A 19,706-nucleotide genomic window follows, 5' to 3' on the forward strand; every position below is an offset into this window, starting at 1 on the left:
GTTTGGTACCAGGAGAGCCTTTTGCATATTTGTCCCGGTGATGTATTTGTCCGATGTTGATTGACGTTTGAAGAGTTGGCCACTCCGCCAGAAGGATACTATATCGGACAAATAGAACTTGTTAGGACTTCTGTAATACTTGGTTAAGCAAGCATTTGTTTCTAACCAAGATATAAGTTGGGGAAGACTTCAGCTAAGACAGAAGCCCTGTTAACCTGTGGACTAAAAAGGGGATGCCCTTGACACCACAGTGTGGATCCCAGGAATTTCTCGGTCTTCGCCGTTTTGCTTCCTGGACAGATGATGTGCTACTCCAGGTGAAGTTTTTCCTGTGTAGTGTGCAATGTAAGTACTTTACCTTTGCGATTTACATTACGCAAAAGTGTACGCAATATCACACTATTTCCTATTTTCTGTAATAATTTATTATAATAAAATTAATCGCCTTCTTTAAAGCCGTATCCGACCCCTTTAAAAACTTGGCAGAACACCAGTGCATCACATGATAAATACGTTATTAATATAAATAATTCATCACCTGCATCTAGAAGCACTTGAACAACATCAGCCTTCCCGAACAATGCAGCTTCATGTAATGCACTTCCTTTTTCTGTCTGAAAATAGGAAAGAAAAAAAACAAAAAAACAAATTAAAATCAAAGTTACTGAATAAAAATGTAGGAAAGGAACATTTTTAATTTACATGTTAAGAAAATGTTATATAAACATACAGTACATAAAGTTATGAGAATATATGTACGATTATACCATGTAGTTGATATCCATAGCAGCATCCAGCAAAACTCTGACAACTGCTCTGTGGCCATTGCGAGCAGCCAGATGAAGAGGAGTGTGCTTCCGTGTGTGGCAGCTCAGCAAGTTAGGGTGGGCATTGAGTAGGAGCTTCACCACTTCCAAGCGGCCATACAGTGCTGCCAAATCCAGGGGTGTCTCCATCTTGTGGTTTCGCATTGTAGGGTCAGTCAATTCCTCCAGTAAAACCCGAACAACCTCAGTGTGTCCATATTGTGCAGCACAGTGCAGGGCAGTTTCATTATCATTATTCTGTAGAATAATACATTGGTGGGTTAGTCTAACAACAGGTGTAACACATTTTCATACACGTTATTCCTTAAATTATTTCCTGTAAATACCAACAAAAACAAAACTGGGTACTAGTTGCAACTTTTATGTTATTGCAAAAGTCCGCCCAACACTCATCCATTGCATAGACACCCCATGTTTAGCAGCGGGTTCAATTTAGATTTTTACTGATAGAATGCCAAAAAAAGGAGCAGGTCACCTGCACCAAGGGCTATGGAGTTGCACCTTATGGTGTAGTAGAAATGTACCAACTCCAAATTAAATAAATTATTAGCAGTAATTATTATTGGTCAATTCACTTTCATAGGAAGTTTGCACGTTTAGAAATGTTAATGAATTGTATGTTCTATCAATCTATGATATCCATTTCTAAAAACAGTTGTGTTACTATTTTACTAGAGGAAAGTTAGGGTGTGTGCACATGCTGCGGATCCGCTGCGGATTTGGCCCTGCGGATCCGCAGCAGTTTCTGCTGCATTGTACTGTACCTTTATTTTCTATGTAAAATGAAAACCTCAGTGCAGATGCTGCGGAATTTTCCGTGCGGATTTGCTGCGGTTTCAAATCCGCAGAAAGAATTGACATGTCAATTCTTTCTGCGGATTCCGCTGCGGTTTGCCATCTGCTCCATTGTAGAGATGATAAACCGCAGGGCAAACCCGCAGGCTAATCCGCAGATAAACTGCAGGTCTTCTGACCTGCGGATTTACCTGCGGATTTTACTAAATCCACGCAGTAAAATCCACAGAGCATTCCGCAGCACGTGCACACACCCTTAATATTACTAATTATGGGCCATTTATTAAGTGTGGAAAAAATAGATGCGTTGGAATCAGAAACTTTGATCCCTGACTCCACAGCCTTGCACTACTCTGCTTGTAAAAGTGAATCATGATTGCTTTTAACCCCTTCAGCACAGAACCAGTTTCACCTTTCTGACCAGGTCAAATTTTCCAAATCTCACTCTATTTGGTAATAACTTTGGACTGCTTCAACATATCCTAGTGATTCAGAGACTTTTTTTTTCATGATATGTTCTACTTCATGTTAAGGGTAAACTTAGGTCGATACGATTTGTGTAAAATGAACATACTGAAAATTTGACCAAAAAAAATTAAATTTCGAAATTTTCAAATTTAGATATTTTTTTTTGCTATTAAATCAAATAATTACAATATACCACACAAAATAGATAATAAATAACATTTTTCACATGTCTACAGTAAATTTGTCACACAATTTCTCCACAGTATGCCAATACCCCATATGTGGTCGAAAACTACCTTTTAGGGTGCCATGAAAAATTGGCAGAGCCCTTGAGGTGCTAGAACAGCAGAAATCTCCCATAAGTGACCCCATTTCACAAACAACAACAATCAGTGAATTCATCTAGAGGTGCATTGAGCATCTTGATACAATAAGTGCCTCACAGAAATTTATACCATTGGGTGGTGAAGACAGAATAATTACATTTTTACCAATAAAATGATGTTTTAGGCTTAATTTTTTAAGGGCAAATAGGAAAAAATGGACATCATAGTTTGTTGTGTAATTTGTCCTGAATGCACTGTGAGATGCCAAGGGGAGAGGTACTAGAAAACAGGTATATTTCTCCCCGTTTCATTTCATATGTCTCCCTGTACTGATGATGAAGCCAGTTTATTTCACTGTAATCCAGTCCTGGTTTCCTTAGTGATCAGCATGGAAAGGACTGGTAGTTCCCCCTCCACTTATTCAATCCAGGTTTTGGTTTCCTGACTGGTCCAGCTGATATAATCAGGAGGAGCTGGGATCTCTCAGTCTATCTCGTCTGCTGAGCTGGGAGCTGACACAGTAAGATTACATGGACTTGTTTGCTGTTATATAGGTTTATTTTGTAGTTAGCCTGCTATTGTTAGTTAGTGGCCAGACGGCCTTAGATGTTTTATTTCATGTTTGGCATGTGTAACATTGAGTAACAAGTGTGCACAATAAATATGCCATGTCCATATTCATGTGGAACCTGCTAGTCTGGTGAAGTGACTTCATAGCCACACGCTTGTGCCAAAGCAAAGATCCCAGCTGAGCTATCTATTCCCCACAAATGGTGTTTCGAATGCGGGCACTTGTGGCTGCTGGACTGTGACTGCAGAGAAAACGCTGTGTATGTCCTGGCTGAAAGCTTCTGCACTTTTGAAGAGCCCAGAGTCCAGTAATATGGAGGAACTAGTGAAGCAGTTATTGCAAGCAAATGTGCAACAACAGCAGACTAATACTTGCTTCCAGAAGGCTCTGGAGCAGCAACACCAGATGCAGCAAGAGCAGTTGGAGGCAATAAAACAGGCCTTGTTTCGGCAACCCCGAGATGAGGGAGACCGTGCACAAAGCGCTGCTAGTGCGCAGAAAGCCGTACAGAAGACTTTGCTTAAAATGACCGCAGACGATGATGTGGAAGCATACCTCACTGTGTTTGAACGTATTGCAGAACGTGAGCACTTACCACTGGACAGATGGGCTGAGGTAGTTGCTGCATTTCTGAGCGGAGATCCACAAAAAGCCTATTACGATCTGAGTGGAGCGGATGCTATGGACTATATCAAACTCAAAGGTGAAATCCTGGCAAGGCTGGGAGTAAACACGTATGTACGTGCACAGAGGGTGCATTTATGGAATTTTGTGGAGCATCAGCCAGCCCGCTCACAAATGCATGATCTCATCCATCTAGTAAAAAAATGGCTGCAACCAGAGGCTTTGACGTCCGCACAGATGGTGGAGCGTGTTGTTCTAGACAAGTACCTGCGGTCCTTACCCGCTAAGATCCAGAGGTGGGTTGGACAGGGTGACCCAACTACCGCTGACCAGTTGGTGAATATGGTCGAACGCTACAACGCTTCTGAAAGCCTACTCCAAGAGACGTTAGCACCCCACTGGCTCCCCAAGAAATCGCTGGAGAATCCTGCGAAACCTACTTCATCTTCAAAAGAAGAGAACGTCATAATGAAGGGTAGCAGACCTACAAAGGACTATGGAGGTGGTACGGGCTCACATCAAGCCAGCAGACCTCGTCTGGGATCTCCATCGAGGAGACAAGGGCCTATACAATGTTGGCGATGTCGCGGGCTTGGCCATGTAGCAGCTAACTGCCCAATGACTACAGAGCCAATGGACTGTAACGCTATGAGGCGTCTTTCGTTATATGTGCAGTCAGTCTGTGTGGCGGAGACCCTCACAGGAAATGAACAACACGTGTGCCACGTCGAGGTTGACGGTTATAGTGTGAATGCCGTCTTGGATTCCGGCAGTCAAGTAGCTTTGGTACATGCCAGTTTGGTGGACTCTAGCGCCCTAACGAACTTAACCGTGGGCATTAGTTGCATCCATGGGGATACTAAGAACTACCCCACTGCCTGGGTTACTCTTGCCACGCCAGTAGGGACCAAAAGACATCAGGCGGCAGTCATAAAGTCTATGGGACACAGTGTAATCCTGGGGAGAGACTTTCCCTTAGTTTGGGACTTGTGGAACTTCAAAAGTGGCATGAACCCTCTAGTTGAAGACGGTACTCCGGAGCTAGCCCCTGAACCATTCCAGCAAGACGACGGAGAACCCATCTCAGAGGAAGTACTAGAATCTGCGGACTCTCCTCTGGCTGTGTATGCAGGCGAAGCAGACCAGCTAGAGGAAGTTTTAGAAATGCCTGATCTTGAGGTGGCCCGTGGTAAGTTCGGGACCGCTCAGCACCAGGATCCTACTCTAGCAAGGGCGTGGGAAAACATAAAGGTCTCTGAGGGAAGACCATTGTATCCAGGGGCTCAAAACGAGTTCCCACACGTGGCGGTGCAGCAGGATATGTTGTATCACATAGACAAGGTGCGAGGGGTGGTGGTAAAACAACTAGTGGTACCTAAGTCCTTTCGCCAGGTAGTTTTGGAGTTGGCACATAAACATCCCTTGGGAGGACACCTGGCAGTAGAAAAGACAAAACACCGTATTCTGCAACGTTTCTTTTGGCCGGGTCTAGTGGGAGACGTGACCCAGTACTGTCGGTCATGTCCTACGTGTCAATTGACCGCACCTATGTCACATTTTAGAAGCCCCTTAGTGCCCTTACCAATAATAGAGGTGCCCTTCGAGAGGATAGCAATGGATATAGTCGGTCCATTAGTTAAATCTGCCAGGGGTCATCAGTACATTTTGGTAGTATTGGATTACGCCACGCGTTATCCCGAAGCAGTGCCCTTGCGGAATGCCAATGCAAAATCAATTTCAAAGGAGCTGGTTAATATGTTTTCCCGCACCGGCATTCCGAAAGAGATACTTAAGGATCAAGGGACCCCCTTTATGTCTCGTATACTTAAGGATTTATGTAAACTACTAAAAATCTCCCATTTGCGTACCTCAGTATATCACCCTCAGACTGACGGTTTGGTGGAGCACTTTAACAAAACCTTAAAGGGAATGTTGAAAAGGGTGGTGGATAAGGACGGGAGAGATTGGGATGCCCTACTACCATACCTCCTGTTCGCTATACGTGAGGTACCCCAATCCTCCACAGGCTTTTCACCTTTTGAGTTGGTTTATGGGCGGTGTCCTAGAGGCCTGTTAGATATTGCCAAGGAGACTTGGGAACAAGAGGTGACTCCTTATCGCAGTGTAATTGAACACATAACACTTATGCAGGACCGAATTGCAGCAGTTATGCCAATAGTTAAAGAGGGTTTAGAGCGCGCACAACATGCTCAAAGCACGGTATACAACCGAGCGGCAAAAACACGAGTCTTTCAACCCGGAGACAGGGTGTTGGTATTGGTGCCTACCGTAGAGAATAAATTTCTTGCGAAATGGCAGGGACCATACGAAATGCTGGAACGAGTAGGTGAAGTAAATTATAAGATACACCAACCAAACAAGAGGAAGCCCGAACAAATATACCACATAAACTTGCTTAAGGCCTGGCGGGACAGGGAGAGTCTGGTGACAGGAGCTGCCCTTGAGGATGGGCCTCGAGGGGCACCACCTTCTAAGGTAAAGGACCCCCAGGTAGCTCCGCCAGAAGTGGGTATTGCAGACATGCCATCCGAAAGCCAAAAACGAGAGACCAGGGAGTTCATACAGAGGAACGCAGATATTTTCTCGGAACTTCCTGGCCGGACTCACCTAATTAAACATGACATTGTTACTGATCCACAGGCGCGGGTACGGCTAAAACCATATCGAATTCCGGAGGCTCGGAGACAAGCCATTGCCCAGGAAGTGAAGAAGATGTTAGAGCTCGGGGTCATTGAGGAGTCCCGGAGCGATTGGGCTAGCCCTATCGTACTGGTGCCCAAACCCGATGGGACTATCCGATTTTGTAACGATTTTCGGAAAGTAAATGAAGTATCGAAATTCGATGCCTACCCGATGCCAAGAGTCGATGAACTGATAGAGAGACTGGGTTCGGCCAGGTACATATCCACTATTGACTTAACAAAAGGTTATTGGCAGATTTCCTTCACGGAATCAGCCAAAGAGAAAACTGCCTTTGTTATGCCCCAGGGATTATTCCAGTACCGAGATATGCCATTTGGGTTGCATGGTGCCGCAGCCACCTTCCAACGTCTAATGGATATTGTCCTAAAACCCCATGGCCAGTATGCATCCGCGTACTTGGACGACATCATTATCTTTAGCGATGACTGGGACACGCATTTGTCAAAAGTACAAGCCGTCTTAGACTCCCTAAAAACAGCTGGGTTGACCGCCAATCCCAAGAAATGTACGTTGGGATTGGAAGAGGCTCGCTATCTGGGATATAGCATAGGGAGAGGCGTCGTGAAGCCTCAAGCCAATAAAGTGGACGCTATTCAAAGTTGGCCACGACCGGTAACCAAAATACAGGTTGGAGCTTTTTTAGGGATCGTTGGTTATTATAGGCGGTTCATCAAACATTTTGCGACCATCGCAGCTCCTCTCACAGATCTTACTAAGGGGTCGAAATCTGTCACAATAAAGTGGAACGCAGAAGCAGAGGAGGCCTTTCAGCGATTGAAAACAGTCCTCTGTGACCAACCAGTGTTGGTTGCACCAGACTTTAAACGGGAGTTTATTGTCCAAACGGACGCCTCTGGGGTGGGCCTCGGCGCGGTTTTGTCTCAAGAAGTAAATGGCGAGGTACACCCAGTGGCCTATCTAAGCAGAAAGCTTACGAGAGCAGAAAAGAACTACAGTGTAGTTGAGCGGGAAGCCCTGGCTGTGAAATGGGCCCTGTGCACCTTGCGCTATTATTTACTAGGTCGCCAGTTTAGACTAGTGACGGACCATTCGCCCCTAACGTGGATGTCCCGGGCAAAAGAAGGCAATGCGCGGGTGACACGCTGGTTCTTAGCACTACAAGGGTTGAAATTTTCCGTTGAGCACAGGGTGGGCACAGCGCACAGAAATGCAGATGCGTTGTCTAGAACGCACTGCTTGGTGACTCGTCGTGTCCGACCCCACGGGCTCGAACAGAGGAGGGGGGTGTGTGAGGTGCCAAGGGGAGAGGTACTAGAAAACAGGTATATTTCTCCCCGTTTCATTTCATATGTCTCCCTGTACTGATGATGAAGCCAGTTTATTTCACTGTAATCCAGTCCTGGTTTCCTTAGTGATCAGCATGGAAAGGACTGGTAGTTCCCCCTCCACTTATTCAATCCAGGTTTTGGTTTCCTGACTGGTCCAGCTGATATAATCAGGAGGAGCTGGGATCTCTCAGTCTATCTCGTCTGCTGAGCTGGGAGCTGACACAGTAAGATTACATGGACTTGTTTGCTGTTATATAGGTTTATTTTGTAGTTAGCCTGCTATTGTTAGTTAGTGGCCAGACGGCCTTAGATGTTTTATTTCATGTTTCGCATGTGTAACATTGAATAACAAGTGTGCACAATAAATATGCCATGTCCAAATTCATGTGGAACCTGCTAGTCTGGTGAAGTGACTTCATAGCCACACGCTTGTGCCAAAGCAAAGATCCCAGCTGAGCTATCTATTCCCCACAGCACCAATACCCTACATATAATCGGGAACTATTTTTCAGGCACAGTGCAAAACTCAGAAGGGAAGGAGTGACAGAATATGGGGCAGATTTAACTGTTAGGCTGTGTACCCATGTTGCGGATTGTATGCGTTTTTGCCGCGTTTTTCGCTGCGAAAACGCATACAGAACGCACCCCATGCATTCCTATGGCATTCCGCACATGCTGTGCTAATGCTGCGTTTTTTTCCGCGGCGGAAAAAAAACACAGCAGGCTCATTTTTCCCGAATCGCCACGATTCCGCAAAGAATCACGATTCCGCACACATAGGAATGCATGAGATCCACTTACTTTCCGCATGTGGCTATGCCCACCATGCGCAAAGTGAGCGGATCATGTGCGGATGGTACCCACGGTCTGGATGAGAGGAGACTGTCCAAAGAGGCAGCAAAGTTACTCTGGGCTTTTATGTACACTTAAAAAGACGGACACTGCTGGATAATAGGCCAGTGACTTTATATGCCTCATTATAGGGAATCTGATGCCCGGGGGATCCTTCTGAATTATGTATTTCAGAAATTTTCATTGAAACCCCAGTGTAAGTGCTCAATGCAGATCGCAGGATAAATGTGCTCCGAGCCTTATCTTTGGGAGGCAGAATGTACAAATCAATGGCAGGTGAAGAATTTTTTTTCATTTTTTTAATGCCATTTTACATTCAGTTTAAGTAATTAGATCACTTTATTCTTTGGGTCGGTGCAATTACAGCAATACTAGAGGTATATCGGTTTTCAATGTTGGGCTGCTGTCATACTTAAAAGAAAAAAAAAAAAAAGCGCTTTTAGGCCTCTTTCACACATCAGGTTTTCGCCGTCAGGCGCGATCCGGCACTTTTGACAAAAATTGAATTGCATTAGCGCCGGATCGGGCCGGATGGCCATGCGTTTCATCCGGTTTTCGCCGGATCCGGCAATGTATCGCAATCCGGCGTCTGGAAAAAACGGCTACCGTAACGTTTTTTGTCTCCGGCGAAAAAGCCGGACACGCCGGATCCGGCGTGTCCGGCTTTTTCACACAATGAAAGCCTATGAGCGCCGCAATGCGCCGGATCCGACTGTAGCCGGATCCATTTTTTTGGGTCTGAGCATGCTCAGTAGCTCTGCCCATAAGCCACATATATAAAAGCATGACAGTGGGACCCTCAGCCACACCCAACATGCCACCCAAGACAGCAACCAGGCGCAGGAGAAGGCAGGAGACCACTGCAGCACCATCAGCACCACCACCACCACCACCCCAAATGGAGCAGCATGCTGAACAACGGGAGGGGAGTCCAGCAGCAGATGAGAGAAGGTAATTATCAAATCCCCCATTCCTCAAAACTAGGGCCATGGAATATCAAGATATTCATTGGCCCTTTGTTTCTCTTTATTCAACAGCCGCCCAAGAGATTCAGCAGCAGCAGCAGTGGCAGCACTGGCAGCAGCAACAGCACCACCCACAGCCATGGAGTCTGGCCAGCAAGAGGACAGTACATCTTCTTCTGGGAGCCCTCCCTCGCATTGTCAGCGTTTGACGGTAAGTTTTTATTTCCAAAATCCATCATCTCTGGAATATATGTCTATTCATTGCCTTTTATTTCAAAACAGGATTCACAAGCTGAAGAGGAGCTTCCAGAAGAAGAAGGAAGGGGTGGACAGACACCTGTAGTGGGCTCACAATTGGTAAGTTTTTTGCATCAAACGCAGAAACACAACATCACACTACACACAACACATAGAAAACAATGTTCTGCAGACCACACACAGCAAACAAATTCCTACATCCAAACAAATTTTTTTCTTTTCTTCTCTAGTCTTCCCAATCTGGTGCTCGGCCAAGAGGTCCTCGCAGTGCCTCCCAGGGTCGTCGGCGACAGCAACGCGGCGGTCACCAGCGTGTAAGTATAATATTTAAGTGAAATTTTGGTACACTTTTTATTTCATGTCTTAAGTGTGGTGACTAATTTTGCTATTTTTCTCTTTTACTTTAACAGCCTTCACAGCGTGCTCCCGACTCAGACGGTGAGGATGGAGGAATAGATGTGGACCACCTCATCGATCTCGTCAGAGAAAGGGAGCCGCTATGGAATATGGCTGACCGCTGCCATGCTGACCTGATTGTTACCTGACGGCTCTGGGAGGAAATCTGTTCGCTCCTTGTGGCCCGCTGGGAGGACCTCGATGCTAGGGCAGAGCGTAAGTATATATAGTACCGGTTGCTTGATGTAAACCAGTGTTTCCCGAACTCCAGTCCTTGTGGTCCCCACGGATCATGTGTTCAGGATTTCTATTTACTATGCAAATCCTGAAAACATGACCCCTGGGGACCATGAGGACTGGAGTTTGGGAAACACTGATGTTGTATACTAACCACTTTGTCCTTTCTCGTTTCAGGGGACAGAATTGTGAAGCGGTGGCGGTCTGTGAGGGATCGTTTCAAGAAGGAGTTCAATAAAGAGATGCGGGCCCCGAGTGGATCTGGAGGACGCAGGAGCAAGTACAAGTACGCACGAGCCCTGTCGTTTCTCCGGGATACAATGGTCACCAGAAGGTAAATATTACACACCACATGTGAAAAAAAAAATGTTTAGATGTAACAATTTTTTTCAGCCAGGGCCATGCCATGTCACTATTTTAATTGTTTTTTTTCTCTTTATTCCACAGCATGGTGAGCAGCACTCGGGAGCCTGCACGATTGGACCCTTCTGAGGCGATCCCTGAGGAGACCGGCACCGAGGGACACTTCGACCGCCCCGGTACATCTGCACCTTCCCAGCCTTCCCACACATTCGACCCATCTGTCCCATCCACCAGCACAGGAGCATCGTGGCCGCCTACATTACATGAAGCTGCTGGTGAGGAGATCGCTTTCCCTTTACCCCACCCTTCTGCCCCTGCCACCACTAGTACACCTGCGGGTACTGGGCGGCAGCGGCAGAGGGGTCAGGAAAAGACTTATGCGCCAGAGTTCTTGCATCTGAATGCATCTTTCCAGAACTGTCTAAAAGTCTTGTCAGAGCAAATCTCCGCAGGCTTTCAGCAGATCAACTCCAGCATTCTGGAGGTGAAGACACTTCTGCAAACCATGCATTCAGAAGATCTTCACCAAACCACACCTTTTTCAGGTCTGTTGTGGAGCGCATGGCAACGCTCTCTCATACCCAGCAGATGCATGTAATGCATTCGTGCCACGGTGCTCTACAGCACGTTACCTCTCAACCTCCTCCTCCCACCCCAGTAGTTCCTCCACCTGCACCCCCTCCAGCCACTTTCCATCCTCCCCCTCCTATTACATACCAGCCACCTCCCCAGTACCAGCAACCTCCCCAATACCAGCAACCTCCCCAGTACCAGCAACCTCCCCAGTACCAGCAACCTCCCCACTTCCAGCAACCTGCCCCGTACCAAACTCCTTCCCCATACAACTTTCCATCAACATCATCTGCTCCTACAGTCCCTGCCCAACCCTCCACTCCACCGCCCACCACCTCTTCTGCCTCCCACATGTCCACCCATTCTGAAGCTTTTTCCACACCTTCACCTCTAACTGTTCCTTCCCCACCACAATCCCAGTCCTCTCTCCACACACCCAGTGTCGAAGTGTCCCGCAGCCCCTCCAGCAGTATTTCCACCCCACACTACACAGATTTGTAATGTGTGTTTTATAATAAAAATGCCCATTGGGTTTAAAACCTTTATTACAAACATTTTTTGCACTTTAAAAACATTTTACAAAAAAAAAAATATTTTAAATAAAAGTTAAATTATCGTTTCACAATGGTTGTCTGTCATTTCTTTCTGCGGCGAACTATGTTTAAAAAAAAGGTTAAATACAGGGTATTTCAAAGGTAAAAAAGTATTCAAAACCAGGTATATAACTGTGGGTAAATTTTAGCTTTTTGCCACAGTTGTGTTCCTAGTTGTGTTTGAAGCAAAGTATTTCACCTAAAAAGTTGTGTTTATTGTTGGTGATTTCCTAACAATGTACACAACTTTTGTTAAAAGGTGAAATACTTTGCATAAAACACAACCAGGTACACACCTGTGGCCTAAAGGTAAAAATAGTAAGACCATGACAAGATAGCCAACTTTGGTTGGCAAAGGCATATACTGTTGGTACAGAAGGTACACAAGTTTGGTTAAGGGCACAAATCTTTCACACTCTGTCATCCTGCCAGTGTACTCTGCCTTGAGGTGACAAAGTATAGTGCAAAATTGTCCCTCATTACTGAAACCATCACAGAACTTCTAGTGGTAATGTCATGGTAATCTTGCAAGGTGGTTTCTTCAGAGGTGTCCTCAATGGAAATGGGTTCCTTGCAGATAACAAAATTGTGGAGTACCACGCAAGCTTTGATCACCTCGTCCACAGTTTCTGTCTTGAGGTTGATCGCACTCAATAGGACCCGCCATTTGGCTGTCAGAATACCAAAGGTACATTCAACCATTCTTCTTGCTCTTGTGAGGCGGTAATTAAAAATGCGTTTTGTTCTTGACAATCCTCTGCTACCGTACGGTTTCAAAAGGTGTTCTGACAGCTGGAAGGCTTCATCCCCTACACAGACAGATGGCATAGGTGGACCAGATGTTTGCGGCAGCAGTCTAGGGGGTGGGAACTGGAAGGTGTTTCCATACAGTTTACGCCCCATGGCAGACAGTTTGAAAACTTGAGAGTCATTGGAGCGGCCATAGGCCCCAATATCAACAGCAATAAATTTGTATTCCGCGTCAGCGATGGCCATGAGGACAATTGAAAAATATTTCTTGTAATTGAAATATTCCGATCCCGATCCGGCTGGCTTTACAATGCGGATATGTTTCCCGTCCACAGCGCCCAAGCAGTTGGGAAACTGACATATCTGTTGAAACTTTTCTGAAATTTCAATCCACCTCTCTGTTGTGGGCTCTGGTAAAAACTCTTCAGCTAAGGAGTCCCACAGTGCACGGCATGTGTACTTCACTATTCCAGATATGGTGGAAATCCCGAGTCTGTACTGGAAATGCAGTGATGAAAGGGATTCTCCAGTTGCAAGAAATCTGTGGGGAATTAAAAAACAATCAATTAGTTTAAAATCACAGCATTACATACCAAAAGTCAGCTATAACACTTGGAGCTGCAAACTACCACCAACAAGATTGCAGTGAAAGTGTGCTCTGATGCGAGCATATCCAATAAATGTGGCTTACCTTAAAGTCACCATCAGACGCTCTGCGGGTGAAACAGAGAAGCGGCAATAGGTGTCCGATTTTCTTATGAGGTGTGCAATGCGCTCCACCAAGTAATCAAAATTCTCCATTTTCATCCGAACATATCCAAAAAATTTATCCGGGTTTCGTCTAAGGTCCATGCAGAGTGTAGAATAGACCCCACGCGTCATTCTCTTGGCTGTGATGGGGTGGATCCACAAACGTCGTCTACGATGCCTGATGCGCTGCTGTCTCGCTCTCTCCTTCTCCTGAACAATCACCCTCAAACGATTCGCCTCCGCTGTAAAATCCGCCAAATTCTTCAAAATATTTCCAATCACAACATCCATCTTCGCCAGTAACTTGCTCTTCTCTCCAACCTGCACTTTCTCCTCTACAACCTGTCAAAGAAGGGCTGTAGGAACACGCTATATATAGTTTTTCAGTAGCCAATCCCTTTCGGAAGGCCACAAGGGGCGATTTTAAAAACCGGATCCGGCGTAATCCGTCGAAAAACGGATCGAAAACAGGATGAACCGGATGAGACGGATCAGGTTTTGGCTGTCAAGCGCAAGACGGATCCGGCAGAAAACCGGATCCGTCACATCCGGTTTTACTAAACATTTGCCGGATCCGGCGCTCCGGCACGACGCCGGAACGCGCCTGACGCCGAAAACCTGATGTGTGAAAGTAGCCTAATACACACACAAAAGTTTTTGCTTTGCCATATTTTGAGATCTATAATTTATCTTTATTTCTGCCAACAGTCATGTGAGGGCATGATTTTTGCGGGACGAGTTTTTTTATTGGTACCATTTTCAGACGCACAACATTTTTTTGATCGCTTTCTATTCCAATTTTCAGGATAAAAAACCCCCATCAGTTCAGGAATTGATTTATTTTTAATGATAATCACGGTGTGATAAAAGTGATAAGACAGCTTCATTCTTTGAGTCAGTACGATTACAGTTGCAACCAACAAGAGAAAGAAGTGTGTATAATGGATGCGGTCAACCCCATTGATCGCGTCCATTATTCACACTTCTTTCTCTTGTTGGTTGCATTTCTAAATGTGTGTGGTCATTATTGGTAGTGCCCTCTGGTTTTTTGCTTTTTCTTAGTACGATTACATTTATACCATATTTATATAAAGCTTTGCATAGATTTTTCACTTTGAAACCAAATTTTTTTTCATTATACTATCCTCCATCCAGGGACCAGTCATGGTGACTACGGTTAGTTATAACAAATTATAATGATTATGTTATATATATTATATGTATATATATTATGTGTATGTATATATATTATATGTATATATATTATGTGTGTGTATATATATATATATATATATATATATATATATATATATATACACTCACTGGCCACTTTATTAGGTACACCTGTCCAACTGTGTGTTAAGACTTAATTTCTAATCAGCCAATCACATGGCGGCAACTCAGTGCATTTAGGCATGTAGACATGGTCAAGACAATCTCCTGCAGTTCAAACCGAGCATCAGTATGGGGAAGAAAGGTGATTTGAGTGCCTTTGAACGTGGCATGATTGTTGGTGCCAGAAGGGCTGGTCTGAGTATTTCAGAAACTGCTGATCTACTGGGATTTTCACGCACAACCATCTCTAGGGTTTACAGAGAATGGTCCGAAAAAGAAAAAAAATCCAGTGAGCGGCAGTTCTGTGGCCGGAAATGCCTTGTTGATGCCAGAGGTCAGAGGAGAATGGGCATACTGGTTCGAGCTGATAGAAAGGCAACAGTGACTCAAATTGCCACCCGTTACAACCAAGGTAGGCAGAAGAGCATCTCTGAACGGACAGTGCGTCGAACTTTGAGGCAGATGGGCTACAGCAGCAGAAGACCACACTGGGTACCACTCCTCTCAGCTAAGAACAGGCATCTGATGGCTACTTTCAGCAGGATAATGTGCCATGTCATAAAGCTCGAATCATCTCAGATTGGTTTCTTGAACATGACAATGAGTTCACTGTACTCAAATGGCCTCCTCAGTCACCAGATCTCAATCCAATAGAGCATCTTTGGGATGTGGTGGAACGGGAGATTCGCATCAGGGATGTGCAGCCGACAAATCTGCGCCAACTGTGTGATGCCATCATGTCAATATGGTCCAAAATCTCTGAGGAATGCTTCCAGCACCTTGTTGAATCTCTGCCACGAAGAATTGAGGCAGTTCTGAAGGCAAAAGGGGGTCCAACCCGTTACTAGCATGGTGTACCTAATAAAGTGGCCAGTGAGTGTATATATATATACATACACATACACACTCGTATATAAATCTGACAGTAGAGCCCCATCCACTCCGCATAGCCACATTCACTATAATATCCCACACCATCCCGTCAGCCAGAGCTACCGGACTACTACCCCTAATATCCCACATCGTCCCGTCACCCAGAGCCACCGGACTACTACCACTAATATCTCACATCATCCCGTCACAGCCGCCGGACCACTACCCCTAATATCCCACATCCTCCCGTCAGCCAGAGCCATCGGACAACTACCCCTAATATCCCACATCATCCCTTCAGCCAGAGCCACCGGACTACTACCCCTAATATTCCACATCATCTCGTCAGAGCCACTGGACTACTACCCCTAATATCCAACATCATCCCTTCAGCCAGAGCCACCAGACTACTACCACTAATATCCCACATCATCCCGTCAGCCAAAGCCACTGGACTACTACCCCTAATATCCCACATCATCCCGTCAGCAGAGCTACCGGACTACTGCTCCTAATATCCCACATCATCCTGTCAGAGCCACCGGACTACTATCCCTAATATCACAGATCATCCCGTCAGAGCCAACATTTTCAGGATGGCACTGTTAAACCGATTAAAACGATACCTTGGGTTGGAGAAATCAGTCTTGTGGGTTTTTTTTAAATCTGTGTTTGAATTTTTAAGTTAATGAGATGCTTCATGGCAGACAAAGAGAAGCTCCTGATTCTGGGCTCCCCCTGCAGTTTGTGACAGGGTGTGGTCTGTGTTGACACAGTAATAAATTGTGTAATTTCCAGCTTTACAGAAGGGCAATAACACCATAGAATAAAAAGCCTCAGTTACCACAACTGACTACAAGGAAAACTGTTGCTCATAGCAACCAATCACAGCTCAGCATCTTTTAAACAGCTGTGGAGAAATGAAAGATGCTTAGTGATTGGTTGGGGCTATGTGGAGTGGGCGTGGCTGATACACACATGCTGTTGCTCATAGCAACCAATCACAGCTCAGCTTCTTTTAAACAGCTCTGGTGAAATGAAAGATGCTTTGTGATTGGTTGGTGATACACACACATACATACATACAATCCTGGACCCCTTTCTGGGATATAGACAATAGTGGGCTCCTCCCGGGTGTATATGTCCCCCGAGGGCACACATCCAGCTAAAGTAGGTGCACAGGCCCGGTCACACTGCTACGCCTCTGCTCAGGAGATTCCTGGCCATGAGCCCATATTTCAATGTTTGGCACACCGAGCGAATTAGCTATAATGTTTGCCTTGTATTCTGCCTTCAGGCACGCTGACACGATGTGCAATCCAGCATACAGTATAAACCACAGCTCTGTCTTCCAAAATAAGCAGACTGTTCTCTGTAGTCTAACTTGTTTATTTGTGAAGAGTATAGAACATGCGCGGTAAAACTACAAGGAATACAAATAACATACATAAGTATTGGGCAGATGATCACAGCTAACACAATCACAGAAGTGTAGATTGAGATGCAAACATTACATAGGAATACAATAGTTTATGATTACATTTACTGAGAACTGGCAACTAAAGGGTTAATGACATCTCTTGGCTGCTAGACAGTAAATAACACCTCTCTGAATCACTGCATTGCAAGAAAGATTAAGCCTACCAGATATGCTTTAGCCGGGTAGTGACTCAAGTAGAGAAGTTGCAGGAAAAACAAAGGTTACACAGGGGGACAAAATAACATGTGCATCCTATGAGATCCACAGAAGCAAAATGGCCCTTCTTAATCCCAGAATACATTGCTTCCTTCCCACAAAGCACTGCTTTAATCCCATGTGCATTGCTTCTGTTAAAGTCACAGGCTTTATAATGCTATTGAAGACACTGCTATAAATTCAGCCACCACTAGATGGTGTTATAATTAACCCAGCACATCATAAAACATTCTTTGCCCTATTAAGAGGGCAAAACACCTTGTGTTATGTTGCACCACAATGCTGGCAGAAGCATTGTTCATCACCAAATTGCTCCAGGATTGTTGAGAGAAATTTCTCTTGGAGGATGTTTAAATACCAGTAATTATTCAGTGCAGCGTTCTTCAGCAAGTGAACCATCTGCACTCCCTTGGATGGAAAGTAACCCCAAATTATTGATCTAAGGATGCTTCACTGTGGTAGCGTTCACCGTTTTTTCTCTAGACAATTATTATGATTCCAGATATCACGAATAATATGAAGGAGGCTTTATTGGAGGAAATATTTTACACCCGGCCTCTAGACTCTAATCCCTGTACTTCCTACAGAATGTCAGTCCAGCATTGAGGTTTTTCTTGGAGAGAAATAGCTTCTTTTCTGCCCTTTGTGACAACTAGCCAGTTTCCAAAAGCCTTTGACTCACTGAGCATGCAGACAATTGCCTGCTGCCATTCCTGAGCAAGCACAGCGCTGATGTAGAACCAATCCCATAGCTGAAACCTCATTAGAAGGTGGTCCTGGCACTAGCTGTATTTTCTTATGCATTCTCGAAGCCTTCTTCAGAGAAGCTGAACTCTTCCTTTGACGTTCTTGGTAATCCGGTAAATCTTACAAGCAGCAATGTCCATGCCCGTAAAGCCCTTTTGATATCAAACCATGATGATTAAATGTTTTCTTTGAAGGTAACCATACATAACAAAATAAGACATCGCTTTAAAGCACAGACCCACCCCCAGTGTAAAGCAACCAGTCTGCTATTATAATTCAATCAGTATGACATCAGATGACTTATCATCCCTAACAATTTCTCCTGAGCTAGAGGAGATTAGTGGTATGATGTAAGCAAGTCATTTTGCGGCAAAGTTGAAAATCAGGTGAAATTGAGGTTTTGTGATTAAGTTAATTTTCATGACATAGAATAAAAAGGCAAATTTTTATCAATTCATCTCCTCAATCTTCTTAACAATCTAGTTAATGCAAATTGTTACTATAAAATTTGAAGAATTAAACTTTGTGAAAACCAGAATTTGTGTTAAGCTGCATTTGCACTGGAAAGATAATCAATTGTGAACGAGCGTTGTTAAAGGGATCCTGTCAGCAGAATTGTGCACAGTAACAGTCTACCAGGAAATATTAGAACACTTCATGCTTCTCTCTACCGACAAGCTTTTTGGAGATGGAAATTGCATTCTCCATCAGGACTTGGCACCTGTCCACACTGCCAAAAGTACCAAAACCTAGTTTAAAAATAACGGTATCACTGTGCTTGACTGGCCAGAAAACTCGCCTGACCTTAACCCCATAGAGAATCTATGAGGTATTGTCTTGAAGATGAAAAACACCAGACCCAACAATGCAGAGGAGCTGAAGGCTGCTATCAAAGCAACCTGGGCTTCTATAACACCTCAGCAGTGCCACACACTGTTCGCCTCCATGCCACGCCGCATTGATGCAATAATTGATGCTAAAGGAGCTCCGACCAAGTATTGAGTGCATTTACTGAACATACATTTCAGTAGGCCAATACTTCTCATTTTCAGTGTGCCCGCTGGTAAAGAGAAATGAATATTCACTGCATTCTACGCCTATGTGCGTGGAGGGCAATTAATATACATTTCTCTTGAATGGCATCCTGGTATGATTGGCCCCCACCGCCATCCTGGTATGCATGGCCCAATCAGAAAACATTAAAAAAAAAAAAAACAGTGTTGAGTATTCCAGCAGCTACTTAATGCTTGCAAGCAGCGCATGGCAGGGACGTCATGCGCTACTTGCAAGCCAAAGTGCAGCTGCTGGAATACTCAATAATGCTCGGCACGCCAGGACTCTGTGTGCAGAGAGCAGTGTGTCAGCCGAGTCACCCCATTCCATGAATATTCATTTCTCTTAAGTATCGCACACGTGACAGCCGGCAGCAGCAGGAAGTGTCCGGCTGACACTGTGCTCGCTAGAGAGCAATGAATACTCACTGCTTTGCGCGAACACAGTCCCGGCGTACAGAGCATTGAGTATTCCTGCAGCTGCCCTTCGGCTTGCAAGCACTGCTTGACGTCCCTGCCATGCACTGCTTACAAGCATAAAGCAGTTGCTAGCATCGGAACAGGACGCTGCAAGGGAGCGCCGGGAAGGTAAGTGTAATGGTTTGTTTTTTTAATGTTTTCTGATGGGGTCATGCATACCAG

The 19,706-nt window shown here is 45.0% G+C and overlaps 1 protein-coding gene across 5 annotated transcripts in view; it reads right to left on the reverse strand.

Annotated features, from left to right (window-relative positions):
* The window catches only part of ANKS1A (ankyrin repeat and sterile alpha motif domain containing 1A), a 537,122-nt gene that overhangs the window by 273,728 nt on the left and 243,688 nt on the right, over positions 1 to 19,706 (reverse strand). For all 5 annotated transcript variants that reach the window (XM_073575593.1, XM_073575591.1, XM_073575594.1 and 2 more), the window contains 2 exons: positions 768 to 1,064; positions 539 to 614 (listed from right to left, as the gene is read on the reverse strand). In XM_073575593.1, the coding sequence (XP_073431694.1) occupies positions 539 to 614; positions 768 to 1,064 (373 nt within the window). The remainder of the gene's footprint in view (positions 1 to 538; positions 615 to 767; positions 1,065 to 19,706) is intronic.

This window comes from Dendrobates tinctorius, unplaced genomic scaffold (assembly GCF_039654945.1).
Source record: "Dendrobates tinctorius isolate UK_male_01 unplaced genomic scaffold, ASM3965494v1 ptg000045l, whole genome shotgun sequence".
NCBI lineage: Eukaryota > Metazoa > Chordata > Amphibia > Anura > Dendrobatidae > Dendrobates > Dendrobates tinctorius.